This window comes from Amblyomma maculatum, chromosome 1 (assembly GCF_055883805.1).
Source record: "Amblyomma maculatum isolate TAMU_Amacu chromosome 1, ASM5588380v1, whole genome shotgun sequence".
NCBI lineage: Eukaryota > Metazoa > Arthropoda > Arachnida > Ixodida > Ixodidae > Amblyomma > Amblyomma maculatum.
Window position 1 is genome coordinate 78,498,603 of NC_139344.1, and position 21,111 is coordinate 78,519,713.

Sequence of the window (21,111 nt, forward strand, 5' to 3'; positions counted from 1 at the left end):
GAACACTTAAATCTTCATTGGTTGAGACAAAGCTAATCACTTGAGATTTTGTTGCACCCAATTTTGGAGTATGCCTGTGAGCCTTGGGATTTGCACGGTCAGTATTTAATATGAAATTTAGAACTAGTAAAAAGATGTGCACTCCGATTTATCTTCTCTGTTGAAAACATCATTCAGCTTCTCCATTTTGTGACAAAGCAAATTTACCAACCCTTCAGTTAAGGGGAGACACTGTACTTGAAACAAATTTCTTTGTTATTAGAGATATCACAATGAAATTCGGTGTGTATATGTATTTCTTCCTGCTGTTTTCAAAAATATAATTTGTTTTACTATATCTCAATTAGTTCTCATACTATGGAAACATAACTGATGCCTAATTAGGTCATTTCTTACGGGTGATTAAGACACTTTCCCTCAATATTATTTGGCTCTGATTAAAATGTAGCTGTAGCCAAAGACCTGCCATGTGAAGCTATGCTATTTATATTATCACTGAGGTGCGTTACCATATAAAAATGTCCAATTATGCCAATGCCCCATAATATTTAAATATAGTTAGCTGACACTACTCTCCCCCAAATTTGATATGTTCAACCTAGCAACATAAAAATAGCATAGCTCCACAGTTCAGTTCTTCCTGAATGCAACGGTGTAAGACTTATTAAAATTGTACCATAAGAACGTAATGAAAAGTTCCGTAAGGCTAGTCATGTTGGAAAAAATAGGAAGTTGAGAAAATCGCATTTGAAGTTTTGACTCTGACTGCAGAAAATTTTGGGTGGAATCTTCAAGTGCAGATTTTATTTCAGTGTTCCCTATCTGCCCCCCTGCAAAACAAAACAAAAAGTGTCTTATTCCATTCAACGAAACATTTCCTAAATATTTTTTTGAAGATGTGTACATGACGAAATTGTAAAAAAAAAAAAAAAAAAAAGAAAACCAAAGAGTCATGGGGCTAGGATGTCCAGCTCGAAGTATAATATCTTGAGCCCTGCAAACGGTTTCTTGAGGGAACTAGCGGTCCCGTGCCAAGGGGGCCTGTGGCAAACAGTTGAATGGCCCTGAAAAGCTCCGTTGTGACGTTCGTGCGATTGACTGCTCGCATCTTTGCGATCTCGCCGCAGGTTCCGCGCTTCGTGTGCGCAATAAAGTTATTAATGCTTTCATGTCCACAATCGCGAACTCTGTACTGGCATCGCATTCCGTGCTGAGGCCACGGTGAAACTCGCGTTGGGTCGCGACAAAACGGACTTTGCGTCGACGGCTCAACACAGTGCGTCGGCTCAGCCGTAGAGTAGTACGCGGCGGCGGCATCAGTGTATCGTGATCCGGGATGAGTCCCAACAGCACGCTTGCGACCCGCGCCTTCTGGCTTTTGTTCCATGCCTGTTACTTACGGCTTCCAAAGGCTCGTTGCGTGCACGGTTACAATCTACCGTTGTCCGGCATCTCGATCGCAAGGGGAAAAATTACAAAAAATTCGATCGGCACAGAACGGTGCTTCGAGAAATGCGAGCTCAAACGCAGACGCATACGAAGAGACGGCCACGGTGACGAATGCTTTAAAAAAAAAAAAAAGCGCTGGTCAGGCCAGTCAAGGAGACATAAGCGCGCCGCGTGACAGCCAATCAGAGACCATAAACGGCCTTTGGAAAACCGGCGCTCGCAGGCGTACCGCTTGAGCGACGCCATTTTGAGATAGCGCAAATTGCGCACAAAGAAAACAGCTTCAAACCAAGCCCAAGATGGCGGCGATCGGCCGGCTGGAAGGCGCGTGGGAATTTCGAACAAATGTTCTATTCTCGGGGGGCATTTCGCGGCTGCCGTGATGTTTTGAAAACCGATTTTATCGCATTTCCTGACCAATTTCAGCATTAATAATTTGAGTGCAGGTGCTCGATAGGTTAAACCTTCAGAAAGTGGGTGTTTCTCAAAATCGATTTTTTGACCATTTTCAGCCGTTCTAAGACCCGCGTCTCCCCTTAAGGGTAAAGCAGACACACTTAACTCATTTCTATGCCTTCATATATAGTCTTTTCGATTGACAAGCAACCGGTATATAAAGAGAGCCCACATACCGAATAAGGCGCAGCAAGAATTCCAAGCACGTACAAGAAAAACGTTATTAGACTGCGTGAAGTACCGTAAAAGCCTGTGCGTTATATGAACCTGCATATAATATGTGATGCAATTTCGGGATAGCAAAAATGGAAAAAAACGTTTTCACCGAGGAAAGATCACCAAAGTATTTATTTGCATTACATTTTGGAGTGACCCCGCGAGGCGTACGCAGTCCGCGTTTTCACATCCAATGCCACTCTGCTACAAGCGTCACAGTGCCATGAACCTTCATGGGCTAGTGCTGGTTTGCCCCCCTTTTCGCGCCAACCTGCCTTGTCAGAGAATGTCATGCACCATGAGAAGAGCCACACATTTTTCCCGGCCATCGTGAATGTCACATGATCCTCCTGTTGCTCTAAAACTAGTGGGCCGCTTCCAGCTCGGACACAGGGCAGCAGCGCACGAGTGGCCGACCACGTGTCGCACTCGTGCTTGTTCGCGTCAGCACCTCATGTAGGCATGCAGCGTGTGTGCCCAGGAAGTGTTCTCAGATTCAGGGTTTTCGCAGTTGTCGTTGTCCAGTGCGTACTTCTGCCGAGAGTCCCTTGCTGGCAACATAATTCAATAGAAAATCTTCTTCTTTGCCTCTAAATGTGTTCGGCATCCTGCATTCTTTAAAGCGTGACCGACATACTCCAACATGACTGGAGAGGCCCGTGAGAGACCCCAATGTGCAGAGTGATTCTTTCACCACCCCACATCGTGCGAGGTGCAGTCGATTTCCTTGCGTGTGGGTCGCGGCATTGTGACAGCGAGGATCGCAAGATCAGCTTGGGGAAACCGAAATTAACGAAAGTCAGCCAATGCCACTGCTAGATAGCGCTTCCTCTTGCCTAGAGCCTGATGCTGATGGTGCTGATTAATAACAAGGCATGAACTGCCAATTCAGGCTGAAATTTGTTCAGACTCTCATATAATATGAGCTGGAAATCTGATATGATAAAATTGAAAAAAAAAAACCGCATATTATGCGTGGGGTTTTATGCATTCCTTTTTTTGTAGAAACAGTGCAAGATTGGAATAAAGGGCCCAAAAACAATTTGCTTGCTGCAACAGATAAACCAAACAAAATTGGTAATCAGCCCCTTGTGCCTTTTACATATAAAGGCCAATTGAAATGAGGTCTAATGCAGTCGAACCCGGATATATCGAACCCGAATATATTGAATTTTGGTTATATCGAACTCACGGAATATCCCCTTGAAAATTCCATGTAAAAGTATAGGAAAGCCGCATCATATTTCGAACTCAATTCAATATATCGAACTCCGCATCACGCCCTGGAAAGTGTTCCCCAAACATCGCATCACCCTTGGCCGTTTGCCGCGTGATGTTTTCAAGCCACGCGCGGAAGGAATGAGAGGGGACAGTTCGGCGACGGTTGGTCTAGGGCAGCGCCGTGCCCATTCCCCAAAGGAGCGCGCATCTGCAGTTATCATTTCCCCAGCTCCAGCACGTGAAGTTTGCAAGCCATGTGCGTGAATGAACAAGAACCAGTGGAAATGAGAAGGGAAAAACGCAATAGGGCGAAGCACTAGGGTGTGCCCTTTCTTTTGCCGAACTATCTCTCTCCTTCCTCTCTCTCGGCTTTCGTTCACAGTAGCACACGCTACGCATGCGCCAAGCCAGCTCAGCCCGTTTTCAAACAGAACGTCGGACGCTTTCTGCAGCATATGTTTCGAACCCTCTGCGTGCGGCGGCTGGCATGGCTATGGCGCCTGCGGACGTTAAGAAGTAGCAGATATATCTCTCTCTTTTTTTTTTTTTTGCGAAAATCGATCATTCTTATCGTTGTGCTGTACGCGCGACGTAGCGTAAGATATGGCAGCTGCGAACGTTATGAAGTGGCAGTTTTTTTTTTTTTTTTTTTTTTCTTTTTTTTTTTTTTTTTGCGGGAGTTGTTTATTCTTGCATGTATGAATCGATGAAAGCACGTGGTGAGCTGCGATTATGACACCGGCTTTTAGCATTTTTCGCTTCAAACTGCATTTGGAGCTGTCACGCTTTCCAATGATTTTGTGGCAGTGGACTACGCTTGCCCCAGCCCGCCGATTGCTCCAGTTTCTGCGTCATTTCTGGCCCTTAGTAATGGCTGCCTTTTTTTCAGTTTAATTCTAGAAACCACGGTGTTTGCGAGCTGTTCTTGAAACACTTGCTTCATTTTCGAATGCTATGTTTCGCTTTTAGTGCTCCCTCTTGCCGTACTACTAAAAGATGCTCCTTTTACGGAGCAAACAATTTTGTTCCACCATGATGCAGTAGGCAGAAAATTCATTTCCCAGTCGTCTTTTCATTTTTTGAGACCTTGGAGGAGGAGGAAAAACTTCCGTTGGATTGTTTTCTTGTCTTTCTGAGTGGAGTTGAGCCCTAAGTCCAGGGCTCAGTGTGCCACCGTGGGATGCTGCTGGCCCAATAGAGCAGCTGTCGCTGGTCTTGCGGGCTGGTGCTGTTGAGAGTACTCTCACAAAGAAGTGCTCTCAGTCCATAGCCAGTTGGCCACTGCTATCCTCCCAGCTTTCTCAGCTTGCTCAATCTGGCGGCATTGGTCAGTCAGCTCTGTGCTGGACAAAGCATCATGGCAAGAGGAGGGGGTGGGAGGGTCATGGGTGGAACACCGGCAGCTGCCATTCTGTAGGTCCAAACGGAATAGTAGAGAGTAGGTTGGTGGTGTTGGGCAGCTCGGTTATTTTTCTTGGTAGCAGGCACGCGAGAACAAATGCTTGTGATACAGGTTAAGCTACGCAACTCTGGAGTTGATGCCATGCCACAGCTTCAGCCTGGGTGAGTCTTGGGTGTGGTGTGGGCATTGTTCTTTTTTATGTAGGGTCATATTATGCGATATGTGTGCATGGGTGCAGAGCCACGCAGGCACCCCCTATGTCTGCTTCCCCTCCGCTTCCGTTGACAGCACCCAGAAGGTTGTTGCAGCATTATTTATGGTCGCAAAACTTCTCCATCACTCTCTAGGGGAGCTCGGTACGCTTCCCACAGTCTTATGTTAAAACAGCGCTAGAACACGGATAGATAGAAACAGATAAACACACATTGCGCTGATCCGAAGTGCTGGCCTTGTGGTAGAGTATCCGCCTTGCATTCGGGAGGCACCAGGTTCGATCCCAGGCACCGCCGCATACCCACCGGTTTTCAGTGGGTACAAGATTTCCCTCGGCTTGATGCTCGGGTCTTCTGGGGTGAAACGCTTGGGAAAGGGGTCATGGCCCAAATAGTTGCGCCGATGGGACAGTGACAGGGCTTATTATGTGGTCCTTTTTTTTTTCTTTTTTTGGAAACGTTGCTGCTGATGCCAAGGCTCAAAGTGAGAGCCAAGATGAACATGAACCACCTTTGCAGACTGCGAGGTTGTTTGAAGCTAGATTTGGCCCATCAGGGGCACAGTGGGGTTTGCAGAGCTCCTCCCAAGCGCACACCCCTAGGAAAGCCGAGTGCCAGGTGGTGGGACGCTTGTACCTACTGTTGCCGGCGGATTTCCAGCGTTGGGTTTTGAACTGACCAGCTCCCACAGCCGAGACGGGCGCTCTAATCACTATCTGTCTGTGTTATAATGCTGTTTTAACATAATGTTCAACCAACTCACCCAACAAGCCACTCTGTAGTACTTGAGAGCGGGCTAGTTGGTTAGACGACTCCGAAGATCTCTGGCGCTGCATAGTTATACAAACATAACACACACACAAGAGATTAAAGCAAGACATTCACACCGGTGATGCGCTCACTATGTACTGGCTGTTATTTGTGATACGAAAAAGAAGAAAGCATCACAATGAACGTAGGGTTACAATAAGAACAAGAAAACAGAAGATTCAGAAAAAATGCAAGGAAATATTTAGAAGGAAAAATAAAACTAAAATAATGGCAAATTGCGTCTATCTGTTTGTCTAATTTTCTGAACGAAGCAGTATCATTTCCTTCCTGTTGAGCGTCACCGATGGAACACTCACGTATTCCCCTTCCCCCGAAATCATCTTGAATGCTTTGATAATTTTTCTTTTAAAACTGTCTTTTGCGCCGGCCAGCACCTTAGTTTTGGTGAACTTTGGTACACAATGGTTATCTCTCGAGTCCTGTTGATCGTCTTCTGTTCTACAACGAGAGCAATGGGTCGCCAGTTTTCAGGAGCCGACAACATGGGGCAGACAGGCAGATGCCTCAATGAGAGGCTAAGGGAACATAGAAAATTCGTGCTGGTGCACACGCTCACTTTCGCATGATCAGACACAAAATTCCTCCGATGCAACGGTTACCTTGGCGGCATCTTCCACTGTGCGACATCACATCGGCTGCTCCTGGCTTTCATCATCGGAACAATTTCCGCCTTCATAGAGAACTTCTGATAATATGTCGTCGTCGGTCAGCATGCTAGCAACAGCAATATTATCATATATTGCAATGTACTCATGAAGCTGGACACCATCTTCGTCATCTATGTTTTCAGTAGGCTTTGGGGGGTCTTCAGGAATGGCTTCATCTGGACGGCCTCAGTCGTTGGGCATGACTTCATTTGGATGGCCTCAGTTGTTGGGGCAGATGAATCCACTGTGCCTGAAAGGATTCGCCATGACATCTGCTGACGTGTTGCTCCAAACATGTGCTAAACATGTGAATAGCGCTGAGCAGGTTTAGGTCATAATCTCAGCCGGCCTCCTTGCACAGCAGCATCCGCTCCAGCACATGCTTTTGGTATCTGCTTTTCGCATGCTAGATTATTCCTTGATCCAGCAGTTGCAAAGCCGCCATTGTGTTCGGAGGCAGAAATACTAGCTCGATGCACTCCAGCCCCGTCACAATGGCGTGCGCGCTGCATTTGATAACTACAATCAAAACCTTCCACTCTTTAGCGGAAAAGGGACGATCGAACTGCCGTAGCCAAGTTTGGAAGATATCAGTCATCCAGGCCTTTGGATTAGCTTGTAGAGAATTTGCGGGGTCACAGTGTAGCACCAGAACAGAACGACCAGTGTGGCAGGCTTCTCAAACCGAACAGCTCGTGCCTTGCGTGTGTGCACACCGTGCAAGTGCCATTCAACTTTATTTTCTATTTTTTCCGGCTGGGAATGTCGATCTTAACACCTCTACTTTACAGTGTTGCTGTGCGTTGCAGGGCCCCCTGCCCAGACGGAATGGCGACATATATGCACCGACGGGGCAGGGATGGGGATGCCAAGGCAGCAGGCAGGTCAGCAGATACGCCAGCAACATACGAGGGGAGGTCCTTGGGAGGTGTCTTCATGTATGCGGGTTTGAGGCGATCCAAGGAGATGATTTCTTCTCGACCTTCCAGCAGGATAGTCACCAACTTTGTCTCTTGTTGAGGACGCGGTGCAGGCCATTGTATGGAGGAAGTAAGAGGTGTTCTTACAGCGTTTTGCCTTAGAAAAACATGCATCGAGGACACAAAGTCCGGCTGCACGAAGACCTGACGGTCAGATGATTGAGGCGGGACTGGGCGCAGGTGTTGAATGCAGTCTTGAGACGAGGGAGTCGAAGGAAGGAATAAGAAGTCTCCGGGAAGCTGCAGGAGTGCACTGAAGATGAGTTCGGCTGCTGAACAGCGAAGGTCACTATGAAGAATGGCGCGTAGGTTAAGAAGCATCATAGGAAGGTGGTTAGCCCAGTGCTGGTGATCAAGGTGAGCAGTGAGGGCAGTCTTGAGCTAACGATGGAGCCGCTCGACTGTGCCAATGAATTTGCCGTTGGCACAGGGATGGTATGCTGTAGTGCGGCAGTGTTTCGTGCCGAGCAGATGGATGAAAAAAGTGAAGAAGGCACATTTGGACTGACGGCCGCGATAACAATGCCGGGTTAGCTGAAGTGGGAAACCCATGCTGAAATGAAGGCTTTGGCAACTGTTTCCGCAATAATGTCTAGAATGGGCACTGCTTCGGGCCGAGTGAAGCGGTCGATCATCGTCGGAATGTACTGCAGCCATTAGAGGGAGGTAGCAGTCCAACCAAGTCCAGATAAACATGGTCAGAGCGACAACCAGGTGGCAGGAAAGACTGGGGTGGAGTCTTTGTATGGCGGCCCACTTTGGCGGACTGGCAAGCAAGGCACGAGTGGGCCCACTGGCGAACGTCGGTGTTAATGTTGGTCAGACGTGCCGTTGGGTAACGAGGTGCTATGTGGCTCTTATGCTGGGATGGCAGATATCATGAAATGAGTGAAAAATGGCACAACGAAAGGCCTCCGGAAGGAATGGATGCTGTAGAGCCAATGACATGTCGCACCAGAGCAATGCGGTCGCAAGCGGATGAGGCACGAGCTGCAGATGGAGGGCACGGGGGTGGTCACGCAGGGCTTGAAGCTCTGGGTTTTAAGCTGTGCCTGAGCCAGACATTTCCAGTCCACAGCAGATGTAGACACGCCAATGGAGGTAATGCATGAAAGTGCATCGGCTGCCTCATTGTCCATGCCTTTGATGTGCCGAATATCTGTTGCGAACTCCGATATGTAGGCCAGCTGACGAAGTTTGCGAGTGACATACGTTAGTACGGAACACATACACCAGAGGCTTATGATCCGTAAGACCGTATGATGGCTGGCCCTCCAAGAAGTGGCGGTAATGCTGGATGGTGGAGTAGATGGGGAGCAGCTCACAGCCAAATAGTCTGTAGCGAGTCTCGGCAGGTTGGAGCTTCTGAGAGAAGAACCCCAGTGGGTGCCACTCGGAGTCGATTTTCTGCTGAAGAACAGCACCAATGGCCATGCTAGAAGCATCCACCACAATACGAGTGGGCGCGGAAGTCCTAAGGTGGATGAGAAGGATCGAATCGGTGAGGGCTTGTTTTGCAGCCGTGAAAGCAGCCTGAGTTTCGGGAAACCAGGAAATTGCAGAAGAGGAGGATTTGGTTGTGTGAAGAAGGTCGATCAGGAGGTGAAGAAGCTCAGTGCAGTGTGGGATGAAGCGTCGGGAAAAAAGTAGGGCCAGGAACTCTCGGAGCTTACGTAGGGTAGTGGGTGCTGGGAAATCTTTTAACAACTTGGACGTGAGAAGGCAATGGACGAAGTCCCTGTGCCAGGTTGACGACCAAGCCAAATTCTTGGAGGCATTGTGAGTTCCTGGAGTTGACGCTCGTGATCTTGTAAGAGTACGACTCACGACTAGGATGTCATCGATGTAGGCAAAGACAGCCGGGAGTTTGTGCGTCACTTCAGCAATGAATCTCTGGAAAGTTCGAGCTGCATTGCGTAGCCCAAAGGGCATGCGCACATATTCAAACAGGCCGGAGGCTGTCTTCGGGATGTCAGCCGGTTCAACAGGGATTTGATGGTACGCTTTTGCAAGGTCCACTTTACTAAAGATCTTGCATCCGTCCAGATGTCCACTGAAGTCTTGGATGTGTAGAAGGGGATAGCTCTCGTGGATCGTGTGAGTGTTGAGAGCCCTGTAGTCGCCGCACGGACGGCAGTCACCCGGTTTTTGCTTGGGCACCAGATGGAGCGGTGAGGCCCAAGTGCTAAACGTAAGACGAATAATACCCAGCTGGAGCATGTGGTCGAATTCCCATTTAGAAATCGCTAGACGCTCACCAAAGAGGCGGCACAGACGAGAAGCAACTGGTGGACCACGTGTGACATGTGATGGGTTATACCATGCTTGGGTGGCTGGTGGAGATTACAAGGTCTCGTGACCTCGGAAACGTCTGCGAGAACGTGGGTGTACGAGTATGATGGGATCAGCGTGTGGATGCCACTGGAAGCAACAGCCGATATAGCGCCAGTGATGGAAAGGCGCGTTGTGCTGTCGGTGAGACGGTGGCGGCGCATGCTGACGTCCACATCAAAATGCGTCCAGAAGTCTAATCCAAGGATGGATTGATGGACGTCGGTGACAATGAAGACCCATCGAAACCTGCGCCGCAGGCCAAGGTCCAGAGTGAGGGACCAGAGACCATACATGGCGATGCAGGTTGAGTTGGCCGCACCCAGAGTAAGTCTAGGTGAGTCGGAAGTACGCTGAGCCTTGGCGGACAGCAGAACGCTGACTTCGGCACCAGTGTCAACGAGGAAGCGCAGACCTGAAGTGCGGTCCATGTCTATGAAAAGGCATGAGAGGACGTCCAAAGGGCATTGAGAGAAGCGGCCAACTGATGGATCCGTGTCTCTAATTGTGAAATGACTGTGGACTCTGGTGGAGAGAAGAGGGCGGCGACGGAAGGGGAAGTCACGTCATGGATTCGATCAGCTAGCGGGGCGAGGCGGTCAAAGGTCATATGCCCCGCAGCAGCCAAGACGAGGCAAGTGGACTGTGGCAAGCGCTGCAGGAAGAGCTCTTGCAACTGTGCGCCGTTCGAGTCGGCGTTGCTTTCGCCCAGGAGCTGCCGCATGCTAGTGAGTAGCTGGGAAGGGCGGTAGTCTCCCAGCTTTTCGTAGGTGAGCAGCTGCTGGAGACGCGCAGTCACAGACGCCGTGGTGCAGTCCAGAATGCACTGCTTAACTCTTTCCTGCCTGCGCCTATTCCCATCGATAGACCACTATCGATGGTTTCACAATTCGAATTTTCCCGCTTTCGAAGCGCTCCTTGACAAGTGGCGTCATCCAGTGGGAAATAGAACTCTTCTTTCAGCTTTGTTTTTGGTTTTATTGCGAAAGCAATATTAAGCCAGGTTTCAGCCAGTCATGTAGTCCATGGCCGCAGTCACGAATGACCTTAAACAGCCGCGAAGAAGATGAAGAAGGAGGAGAATGCTCGGTCACCCGCAGCTAATGCTTTCCCTCCACATTCGATTCAGCAGAGTTGACCCTTCTCATTTTATATGTGGGCTGGTAGCTTACACTCTGGCGTCATACCCTTAATGGATGAGCTTAAGTGTCCCCAATAATGTAGCGCCTTACACTGATAGGGCGTGATAGGGGAATAACGAATTCAGCTCTTCAGACTTTATCACTGACAGCGAAACGTCAAACCAACACGGAACGTCGACAGCCATGCGCCGATAAGTTTCGCCTTCATCCCCGAGAATTCCGCTTTTTCTGCACGCTGATCAGAAAACATCACTGTTCTGAAGGCCGCATCCACCATTCTTTTTCAAGATGACGTCAATTTGACGTCGGCAAGACAGCGGGCGCTGCTTCGCGGGGAGGACGGGAAAGGCAGCGGCTAATCTGCGATGGCGTCAAATCGTAGGTGTGTTCACCACGAGCGTGTGGCTTTTTCTGGTACGAAGCATGTGTACCGAAGTGGCATTAGACACAAAATAAATCTAATGATTACATAGTACTGCAAACTAGTGAATAATAGGCTTTTTTAACAACTGCCGAGCAATTATCTTGGCTCATGAGTACCTTTTCCACCGCTAGATGGTGTCGCACACGCAGCGGCGGCATCTGCTTCCTCGCTCGCTGTGAAGTTCTTTCACACAGAATGGCAAATGTCCTAAGAACGAGGTCTACAACGCCCGTAGTGATGCAGTCCGAATCACGCTAGCTCTATGACCGAAGATTTCCTGCCGCCGTTGCGTGTACGAACAAGCTGCTTGATACGGGCACTGTGCCGGTGTGTTCGCGCCTGCCTATGTAGTGGGGCAGCATCCTTAGCCTACTCTGAGCTCAGAACGGCTCCCTCTCGAAGTGAACCACTTTGTCGAGGTTTCTGCGCCGGCTGGCAAAACTGTTCTTCTCGGAGTGGTGGCCCCGCCCCGTGATATACAGTCGAACCCAGTTATATCGAACCCGGATATATCGAATTTTGGTTATATCGAATTCACGAAATATCCCCTTGAAAATCCCATGTAAAAGTATAGGAAAGCCGCGTTATATATCGAACTCGATTTAACCGGTCGTTCGATATATCGAACTCCGCACGCACGCACTGGAAAGTGTGCCTTCCTCAAAGACGATCGCATCACCCTTGGCCATTTGCCGCGTGACGTTTTCAAGCCACGCGCGGAAGGAATGAGAGGGGACAGTTCGGCGACGGCTGGTCTGGGCAGCGCCGCGCCCATTCCCCAAAGGCGCGCGCATCGCAGTTGTCGTCTCCCGTGCGCCAACACATTACGTTTGCAAGCCATGTGCGTGGGTCTTTTCTTTTGCCGAACTCTCTCCTTCAGCACGCGCAATCCATGCGCCCAGCCAGCTCAGCCCGTTTTCAGACAGACGTCGGACGCTTTCTCCAGCGTGTGTTGCGAACCCTCTGCGTGCGGCGGCACGGCGGCGGACGTGGCTATGGCGCCTGTGGATGTTAAGCAGCGGCAGCTCTTTTTTTTTTTTTGCGAGTCATCCTTTCTTATCGTGCTGTACGCGCGGCGTAGCGTAAGATATGGTGGCTGCGGACGTTTAGAAGCGGCAGGTTTTTTTTTTGGGGGGGGGGGGGGGGGGATGTTTATTTTCTTCTTTTTAATCGTTTATCTTTGCATGTATGAATCAGCGAAAGCACGCGGTCAGTTGCTGCGATCATGACGCCCGCACCAAGCGCAGCGTGGCTTGTAAAATCAAGCCATCTCGGGCACTCTGCCAAGTTCGCTCCCCGCCACCCAGGAGCTATCAAAAGATAAACGCGCCCTGACATTATCGCTGCGCAGCATCTTGGCACGCTGCCAATGAGCTGTGGATGAGACGACCGAAACGGGACGGACGCGCGCCATCGACATGCAAGCGAAAATGCTCGCGATTTCTGCCTCCGCGGCGACACAGAAACCTTGTTTTGAGCTGCCGCGGTGGCTCGAGCGGCGAGAGGGACGCAGTTCCAACAAGTTTGAAAATTTTCGCTCTGTCGCTGCCGCTCGTCACTGAGATCGCTCAGTCGCTTGCATGTGAACGAGCTGGCCTTAACGCATTTTCTTTTTTTTTTTTTCAAATTCTCGGGTGCAAAAGTGGAGGGTGGGTTCATTATGAGAGTGGGTTGATTACGCGACAAATACGGTATCATTTTTTCGCATCGTAAGTGCCGTCACAAGCAGATTTCTGTATATCGAATTATCAATATATCGAACTATTTCGCGATCCCCTTCGAGTTCGATATATCCGGGTTCGACTGTAGATGAAAAATGCGGAGCTGCCTCCGGAAGTTTTGGGTCATGCCGGACGTGACGCAGGCAAACAATTAGGAGCAGCAAAAAAAAACCAGTTCTCGAACGGAACCGTGGCTGGATCTGGCAGTCTTTGGGTGACAGCCTTTTGGGCAGTATTACTTATCGTCGGCACACAGGTGGCACGCAGGGAGTAGTTTTCCTCTAGAGGACAGCCAGGGGTCAGTCTCGGCATAATCGACCTCGACTACTGTTTTCTTTCCTAACCCAGCGAATACTGTAGACAGAAAGCTAGAATTTGCTGCAATGTTTCATTAGTCCCTGTTGTGAAAAACAAATATTTTGAAAAATTTTTATTTTTTGTGTCAAGAAACTGATGCTTTTGTGCGTTTTTTTTTTACTTAAATTTTTTTTTGAGAAACAAGGCGCCCGTGTACTGTGCAATGTCAGTAACCCCAGGTGGTCGAGATTTTCATGTCCTCCACTACGGCGCATACCCTGAGCCACTTTGGGATGTTAAACCCCACAAGCCAAACCACTTCTTTTTTTCATCTCTCACTCAATAAATATGTTGATTGTCACTAATACCATAGTGAAGAGGAATTCCTCCTCTATAATTTGATACTAGACAGCCCTCTACGAAGCGAGCTTAAAGAAAAAAATGTTGACACCACCCAAAACCAGTCACTTTTCCCATGGGCAGGAAAGAGTTAAGTCGCTGATACGGAGTATCACCCAAGTTTCTAAGGATGCCATCCACTACCTCTTGAGCCACCTCAGTAGGCAGATTGGAAAGCGACGAAACCAAGATGCCTCCGAGGTGGCGGGGTGCAGATGGAAGATGGCTTCCACCTGGGCGAACCAGATCTGCGGATGCTTGGGCCAGAATGTCGGCAGGTGGAGCTGGATAGCCGCGATGTCTCGTGGGCACAAGGTAGCATTAGGCGGAAGGTCGCCTGAGGGAGGTAAGTGGCTGGGGTCAGTCATTTAATAGGCCGGAGTCGCCACTATAGGGAATTTAGGGGGCTGCAATGGAGTACCAGAACAAAACACACAAAATGACCAGCGTGGCAGGCTTCTCGAACTGAAAGCTGGTATCATGCGTGCGCATTGAGCACATGCCATTCAACTTTGTCTTCTTTCGTCGGCTGGGAACACCTATCTTAGCGCACCCGCTTTCCAGCATCGCTGTGCGCTACAAGCTCTGTACTCTACAGGCAACCGGTGAATGTTGTAAAAAAAATATTTGGGTGGCTTGCCTTCCTGATGACAAGGAGCGGCAGGCACTCTGTGCCCAACATGTTCGATGCGAAAAGCACGGCCACATGCTCCTTGCTCCTCTTGCCTCCGACGCACAGGTCACCCCTAAATGTGATGGTTTTGTCCGACAAAATGTGCAGGCGACAAGGGGCAATCCTGGTGAACTCTCCTTGTTATGGCGAAAGGAGGTTGCTGTACAAAACTCGTATCCTGTCGGTAAATACCAGAGGCAGACCGAAGCAGAAATATGTGAAGTCTCGTCTGCATTAACCTTGGCAGGTTTATGAGGAGCCAGGTACTGGGGAAGCTAGGTTTCCTTCCAGTCAGCACTGCAATCTTTGTCCACCGCTGGCTTCTCGCGCACACTCCGAAAAACCAATCCATGCCTTTCCTTGAAGCAAGCGAGCCATCCTTCAGATGCACTGAACAAGTCGACCTGCATTTTTTGTACATATCCTTCCGCTTACTGACAGATAAGCTTTTCCGCTACTCATATGTCTTATCCACCTTAACAGAGCCTCGTAGCTTTGGGTTTGCAGCCGTCCTCTAGCATTTTCTTTTTCCAGTGAATTTGCAACTGTCGAACATGTTTTTGCTCGATTCTTCACTTAGTCATTTCACATACTACTTATGATGCCATAATTTTTTATGATCTGTCGAGAAACTCTTTTGCTCAGCTCCTTTAGTATTTCTACCTTTTCTTAAATTGTTTGCTGGCTGCTGTGGTCGCTTCACTGGAGTGGCGGTTGCCATCATTGTGGAGGGTGACAGCAGCAGAAACAGGCCCAAGCACAGTCGAACAAAGCAACGAGCGCTTATTCACACGACTTGCGCGCTGTCATCGTCACACTACAAAAAAGCGGGACAAATTAGGCATGTAGCCAGTGCATCCACGGTACAGCAGTGGGCACGTTCGATTTTCAGTCTCTGGCAGTCCTGGAGTGCTTGCTAGCAGGTGTCCACCGTTCGATTTTCCTTGGGCAGCCCAGAAGCTCCGTTTACCAGTAGTTCCCGTGCCAGTAGTCATATTGATTTATACTCCAAGCACATTCTGAGTACTTTTTGTGTTCCTGCAGACGATATTGTGTGCTAAACAATGACACAAGCTCTAGCTTTGCATCTTTGCTTTCTTGTCTTGAATTTGAAGTGTCCAGAGCCCCAAGCAAGGATTTATTGTTCATGCTGTCCAGAAGTGTGTCACCTGTTTCGTGGTTTTTTCGGCGCGCAGGTCTAAAAGCATTGCAAGCAAACTGCGTTGTGTGCTGGAGCAGCTAATGCTTGTTGTAAATGCTTTTGCAAGCGCTGTCACCTGCATTTGTGTGCAGTGATCTGGACCCTTGGAAGAAATTGCAAGCAGCATCGGCAAGCAAACCCTGCCAAACTGGGTTCTTTAAAATGCTGCACATTCAGGCATGTCACGCTCCATTTGTGAAAAGCATCAATCTAACTGCAACTCTGTTATCTGTCTCTTGTATTACATGCCCGCCAAAGGATAAATGTGCACGTAGCATCACTGCGAAAGAACTGCATTGTGATGACTGATGGTGGGCATTGTCTAGTAAAAGGAAACGATACAGGAAGCTGGGAGCTTTCAAATTCATGTGACCATAACTCTACTTCCTGTCAGAGCGGAAGCAGAGGCCTATCGGCAAATAGTTCGGGACTGGAAAAATTAAATGCTCCCAGTGGCAGCAGTGCAAATCAATTCGCTGTCCTAGAATGCTTGGAATGTTCAGGTGACCTTGACCATTGCATCGGGTGGTGGCTGGTGCCACCTAGCTACTGCTCTCATGATCCGTTATATTTTTTGCCACTAGCTTTTTTTTCTTGTCGTTTTTCATTTTTGCTGAACAGCGCGCAGAGCGATTCGCCTCGCATAGGTTTCCCTTTTCCCATCCGCCGTGGATGGACATCCGTGCTGTATTGCATGGTAACGCGGGAAAGTCTGTATCCCTTGTTATACCGTATGTACTCGCATAATGCTCGCACATTTTTTTGCGGAAAATTGATGCTAAGTAGGAGGGTGTGATAATTTTCCGGAGAAAATTTTCGAGCAAATGTTTTGGAGCGCTAAAAGCAAGTTTAAATAGGTGCAAATCGGGATTCGTAGGTCAGCTATTGTAAACGTAACCAAAACATTACTATCAAGCAGAACTTACCCTTGTTATAAAAGTAGGGTCGCCAAAAGCACAAATTGCTAAAGCACTATTACAGCACGCAGCCTCATCATCACTTCCCGCGTTTCGTGGTATAATGCTCACAGGAGACCGTACAGTTCTACTCTTGATCAGAGACTTGATCCGAGTTCGTGTCGACACTGCAATCGCTGTCTCTAGTAACTTGCAGAACTCGTTGACGTCGAAGTGCCCGCTGGCAGCGCGGTTGCCATGCTGTAGCCTGTACTCGAAAGCTTTCAACTTAAAAGCAGCTGTATAACTTGCGTACTGCCCCACCGCAATGCGGCACCAAGAACACAGTAGACGGAACAAAGCAAGCAACGCAGACGGAACGAAGGAACAATGACAACGAGACGCAGAGACACCTCGCAGAATGGCAACTACAAGCATCATGGAGGTAAAAAAAAAAAACCATAACCGATGATTTACCCGAGCACGCTATCGCCGCCTGGTAGCGCATGCACATGAGGTCAGCTAGGTTCAGTACGCTCCAAAGATGGCTCTTGTTACTACTAGTATACGACTCTCGCGGTGGTAATATTGGTGGTGCGATGATTATGCGAGGAAAAAAAAAAAATATTTGACGCCCAATGTTGGGGGTGCGAGCGTAACACGAGTGCGAGCATTATGCCAGTAAATACGGTAGTTTTCAGGGTTAACTGAAGTGACTAGAAAAATAAAAATGTCGGCACGCTAGGTGTGTCCAAATATGTCTCATGAATCATTGAATAGAATGGTTCCACCAAAGTAACTGCGAATAGAGTTTAATGCATTATGCATGAGTTGAGCTGAGTAGTAAGGGCATAAAACAAGCTTACATCATTTTACTTGCGAACACCATTGGTGCCTTTTTTTTTTTCAGCAGCTTATTTTATTGCTTCTGCATCAACTCCTTCCTGTTCACTTTTTTTCAGCAGTTCTTTTTCTTCCTTCGGCAGCAACTGCTGTTCTTTTTTTTTTTGTTTCTTCCTCTCCGGCTGCGAGGGCACAGGAAGTTTCTAGTTTGGTAACTTTTCTTTTTCTCTCGTTATCCGCACCGTAGCTGTTAACTGTATGAGCAGGTGCATCAACGTACCTTGCCATTCACCACAGGCAGTGCGTTCAGGGTGCTGATATCTGACCTTCTCTGTTTTGCTCTGAGAAATATTGCAGTGCCGCATTATTTGAAAATTTGGGGCTGCATTAAGTCAGAAGCAGGTACATTTTGTGCCTTTTAGTCTGCTGGAGGAAATGCATAGCATACGCCCAATACCTAGGTCTGGGCAAGTTTATTCACTGTGCCGTGCTCACGCAGGCATGTAGACATATTGCTTCTGCTTTCTTGAGTAGAAGGTTTTTTGAAGGTTTTGCACCCGCTAGTTCCACTGGTTGGTGCCATCATGGTTTGCACTCACTGGGAAAGTTTATCTTAACTGAAGTACACTTAGAGCAGTTTATATTAAGCTTCCCTTTTTTTTCGTCAGATTTTGCAATTCTTTTGGGTTGTCTACCTCATCCGATAATTTGTGGAGTGTTGATCTAGACTTCTGGCCAGTCGTAATATACATGCCTTTATTTTTCCTCTTTAAGAGGATGCTGCCCTAGGCAAAATGGAGGGGGCATACACCTCTTTACCTTTTTTTTTTTCCTGATTTCTCAGATTTTCTGGTTTAACTTTACATCTGCATACACGACCGATGGCGTACTAGAGTGTGCATGGTCATATCAAGTGTGTGTTGATGTAGATGTGTTTTGTAACCTACTTTCTGGCTATTCTCACTAGTGAGATTGTTTGGCCCCACCATGGTGCTACAGTGGTTAGGGTGCTCAACTACTGTGCCCGAGGATGCTGGATTGAGTGCCGGCCTCGGCAGCCTCTTTTCGATGGAGGTGAAAAGCAAGGCGCCCGTGTGCTGTGACATGTCGGTGCGCGTTAAGAAACCCCAGGTGGTCGAAATTTCCCAAGCTGTTCACTACGGCGTCTCGTAGCCTGAGTCGCTTTGGGACTTGAACCCCACAAACCAAACCAAACTAGTTCAATTGCTGCAAGAGTTACAATTTGAAGTAGAGGTAATGAACTTTTTTCTCATTGATAAAGTATCAGTACTTGTAACTTTCAGAAGTAAAGTTAAGGAAATATGCGGTGCTGAATAATGGAACAGGAGGGCAGAAGGCTGGGGTAATGACCACATGCTTGCTTGAAATGATAATCTGTGGCAGCTCTTGCAGGTTTTGGCTACTATTGATTCACACAACTGTTTAGCCAACCGGGTTGTATGTAACGTTTTTCTAATTTTGTGTTCCTTTTTGCAGCTGAAGGTACCATGGGGCTCTCAAACATTTTCTCTAGAGGCTATGCGCTCATTCCGAGAAAGGATCTCTGCACGGAACATAAAGTTGCAAGCCTTTTTTCATGCACGAGAGCTCAATACCCACTACCTTGTGGACATTGTGGCTAGGCCAGTGGAAGAGGCTGTTATGAATTTGTCTCAAGAATTCCTCGGCCTCTGCATAGAGGAAGGATCACAGCTTATCCACGTGAGCCCCTTTTCTGCTTTGAAAGCCAATGTTCCATTGTATCTTGTGGTTGGTCTCAAGTTCTTATGTAGTAAAACATTGTTAACGTGAAACCCATTAAGCCCATGTGAAATCTTTGAATTCAGAAAGTTTTCAAATTGCTATAAAATAAAACTAAAAAGACAAAAATATTGTTCAGTTACGTGTGACATTTTGGAGGTGCCATTATTGCATTTATAAAGGCTACAGTCAGCATTCAGCAATCTATTGCTACTACAGGAGCTCGGGAGAACTTGCTGCAGTAAGTCGTTATCATCAGTCTTCAAGAGTGCTAGTTTTTGTCTTGAGGACACTTTTTGTACCTTGCATACACTGAGGAAGCCAATTGCGGAATTCACTTAACGTCTGTTTCTTGATCTATTGGTGATTTGAAAAGCTCTTCATCTGCTTGGTGGCAGTTTTATGCTTCAACATTCTCAGCGAGTATAGGAGCAGTGGCAAAGGTCAAAATTTTCAGTTTGGCAGCACCACATCAGCTGAAAATTTATCCAAAGTCTACAGTGCAACTATGACATGAAATTCTAAGCATAGCCAGAATGTTCTGTGTTTAGGACCAGCTCTCATGATCATGCATGCAGTGTTTTTGGATGGCCTTGGGCTGGTATGGTAGCATAGTGTGTAGCATAGTGGTTCAGTTCAGTTCAGTCCAGTCGTTCAGCCGTGTCCGACTCTTCGTGACCCTATGGACCATATCAAGCCACGCTTTCCAGTCTCTCACTATCTTCCTACCATCACATAACTTCATCTGCAGCGCTTTGAGGAGGCCATCTAACCATCGCGTTCGCTGCCTACCCCTTCTCCGGTGACCCTCAACCTTTCCCAACATCAAAGCTTTCTCCAGCGACTCCTCTCTTCTCATCAGATGACCAAAGTAGCTGAGCTTGAACTTTAGAATTTGACCCTCCAATGAGCAGTCAGGGTTTATGATCGACAATATCGACTGATTTGATCTTCTGGCAGTCCAAGGAACTCTCAAGAGTCTCCGCCAGCACCACAATTCAAACACGAATTCTTCGGCGGTCAGCCTTCTTTACAGTCCAACTCTCGCATCCATACATCCCAACTGGAATGACCATAGCACGAGTTATACGGATCTTGGTTGGCAGTCTATTGTCTCTGCTCTTTACTAGGCGGTCAAGGCTACCCTTTCCCCCTTCTCTTTCCCAGAAGCAGGCGTCTCCTAATTTCATGGCTGCAGTCTCCTTCCGGGGAGCCCAAGAAGAGAAAATCTGTCACAGCTTCCACTTCTTGTCCCTTGATGCGCCAGGACTTAATAGGGCAAGACGCCACGATTTTTGTCTTTTTAATGTTCAGTTTAAGCCCAAACTTCTCACTCTCTTCTTGTATGCGCATCAGAAGTCTCCTGAGTTCCACTTCATTTTCTGCCATTAAAGTGGTATTATCTGCATATCTAAGGTTGTTGATACGTTTCCCAGCAATCTTCACTCCAGCTGAAGACTCATCCAGACCAGCCTTCCTCATGATGCACTCAGCATATAGGTTAAATAGGCAGGGTGACAGTATGCAGCCTTGCCTCACTCCTTTCTCAATCGGGAACCAATCAGTAAGACCATGCCCAGTTTTGACTGTGGCCTCTTGTCCTTCATAAGGTTCCTGAGGAGACAGATGAGGTGAATTGGAACTCCTATGTCTTGGAGTGCTTGCCACAATCTGTTGTGATTTATGCAACGCTTTCGCATAATCAATAAAGCAGAAGTAGTTGGGTTTCTGGAACTCCCTTGCTTTTTCCATGATCCAGCGAAGGTTGGCAATCTGGTCTCTAGTTCCTCTTCCCTTGCGAAACCCAGCTTGCCACAATCTGTTGTGATCTATGCAGTCAAGCGCTTTCGCATAATCAATAAAGCAGAAGTAGATGGGTTTCTGCAACTCTCTTGCTTTTTCCATGATCCAGCGAAGGTTGGCAATCTGGTCTCTAGTTCCTCTTCCCTTGCGAAACTCAGCTTGCACGTCCGGAAGCTCCCGATCCACATACTGCTGCAGCCTACCTT

General features: G+C 48.0%; 1 protein-coding gene across 10 annotated transcripts in view; it reads left to right on the top strand.

Annotated features, from left to right (window-relative positions):
- The window catches only part of LOC146202865 (uncharacterized), an 87,377-nt gene that overhangs the window by 21,372 nt on the left and 44,894 nt on the right, over nt 1-21,111 (top strand). For all 10 annotated transcript variants that reach the window (XM_084588387.1, XM_084588388.1, XM_084588389.1 and 7 more), the window contains exon 11: nt 18,839-19,063. In XM_084588387.1, coding sequence (XP_084444513.1) covers nt 18,839-19,063 — 225 coding nt within the window. The remainder of the gene's footprint in view (nt 1-18,838; nt 19,064-21,111) is intronic.